The following is a 1,877-nucleotide window of genomic DNA, read 5'->3' as shown; positions in this document are numbered from 1 at the left end:
CTCTTGGGAAGGGGCAGGTGCCACCTTTTTCCGCTGTGAGCAGATCACGGGCTCTCCTGTTCTGGAAGGTCACTTGGGCCAAAGAAGTTATTTGTTTTTGTAGGGAGGTTAGAGATTCTGCCGTGGATGAGGGCCCTTTCTAACCTGGATTTAATATCTTCGACAGCCCACAGAGAGTGGCCCAGGGCTCCTCCCAACAAGCCAGCACTGGCGACAGAAATGGTTAAAGACATACCAACCAAGATAGAGAGGAAAGCCACTCTTTTCTGTCAGTCTGGGGGATTAAGAAGGTGAAACATTTCTGAGCTGGTGTATAGGGTGAGCTGGGGAACAACAATTACGAGAGGGCAAGGAGAAGTTATGTTGTGGAGGAAAGTGGTGATAAGGGTTCCACTGCACCAAAAAAAGGTTCCAGGCGATGCATGAGTGGTATTTGTGAGGTTAAGCCTGTATTGACAAAAGGGGTCATTGAAAGATTTGGAAATAGTGGGGCCACAAAGGCATGTTCTAGGGAGGAGGGTGTGGTTGCTGTCCTCAGGCTCCCACAAAGGAACATTGGATAGGGGTGAAGAGGGCAGTGGGGCCTGGGAAGGGTTTGGACGAAGGAGTGAGTCGGTGTTGTTGACTGGGACAGCGGCAAGCAGGGGGTGAGCCAAGGACGCGCACAAAAAGCAATTTCCGAGGGAAATGGATGGAACAGTCTGGTTTAAAAAGGACAGGGTATCGGAAATGATCTGTAACCAAGTATATATAGGGGAGCCCAGGGCATGAAGGGAAGGGGCATTTTCTAAAGAGGGTATGATGTTCTGTTCATGATGTTTTATGTCGGTAGAGACAAGAGATATAGGGTTATGAAGAGGAACATACTCGCAGGATATTTCAAAAGTTCCACAGGAGTGTGAAGCATAGCCATTACAGTAAACAGAAGCAAGGACCCTGGTAGCCCATCGGCTCTCCCATGGGTCCTGGATGGTTAAAGAACACTGTCATTTGCTGTCACATTGAAAAAGTCTCCTACCAGTAGTCTGTCCCATATACCCTAACCCCCAGTGGATCTTACATGACCAATACGGACAGCCGCCATAGGTGTCAGGCCACCAGTGGCAGTAATCACGGGTCTGATCAAAGAGGAAGCAAAGGTAAGGGCGGTTGGCTTGTTTAACTAACTTGGAATTGGAAAGAGTGATACTGACAGCCTCGGAGCAACCTTTGATGGAGCAGTCCGCAGTAGTGGCTAAATGGGTGACTTTGGTGTTTTTTTGTGTGTGTGTATGACTCTCTCACCTTAAATCTCCATACACAAGACAGAGAAGAAGAGGAACTTTGAGGAAGTATAAAGAGAAAGAGGAGGAGGATATTAAAAGTGTTAAAATTACTAAAAGGGAGCATCCTTGTGGTTGATGAGAGGAGGGGCAGGAATGCGGGAAAATCACAATTTCAGGGGATTAGATGGGTCCGGAGTACAAGAATAAGAGGGACAAGGAGTAGATGGAGTGGAGCCTCAGGACTCTTCTGAGATATCCTGGACACCGGTGGGGACGAGGTTCCGGGTGTCTGGTTTTAATCTAGAAATGTGAATCCAGGGAGTAAAATGGTTACCAGGTAAAGAGAGTTTGGCGGCTGTAGGGGTACAAAGAATAACTAGGTAGGGGCACTCCCACTTGGGCAGGATAGGTCCTTTTTCTTCCGGGGAGTTGTAATATACTAGTTGTCCAGGGTGGAGAGGCAAGAAGTTTTAAGAGGAAGCAGGGTCAGGAAGAAGCCAATCTTGAAATTTCCAAAGTTCAGAGCAGAGATGGAAAAGGAGAGGTAAATTGAGGTCTGGCATATTGGACCCTGTGAGGGAGTGAGCCCTGGAGGTAAGAGGGGACGCCCAT

At 48.1% G+C, this 1,877-nt stretch overlaps 1 protein-coding gene across 1 annotated transcript in view; it reads right to left on the bottom strand.

Moving 5' to 3' along the window:
- LOC103608450 (nucleotide exchange factor SIL1-like) overlaps positions 1 to 1,877 on the bottom strand; it is a 45,752-nt gene that overhangs the window by 40,545 nt on the left and 3,330 nt on the right. The window contains exon 3 of the mRNA XM_008592876.1: positions 1,061 to 1,207. Coding sequence (XP_008591098.1) covers positions 1,061 to 1,207 — 147 coding nt within the window. The remainder of the gene's footprint in view (positions 1 to 1,060; positions 1,208 to 1,877) is intronic.

Source organism: Galeopterus variegatus, unplaced genomic scaffold, assembly GCF_000696425.1.
Source record: "Galeopterus variegatus unplaced genomic scaffold, G_variegatus-3.0.2 Scaffold8423, whole genome shotgun sequence".
Taxonomy (NCBI): domain Eukaryota; kingdom Metazoa; phylum Chordata; class Mammalia; order Dermoptera; family Cynocephalidae; genus Galeopterus; species Galeopterus variegatus.
The sequence above is the reverse complement of the archived record's forward strand: the minus strand, read 5'-3'. Positions and strand labels throughout refer to the sequence as shown.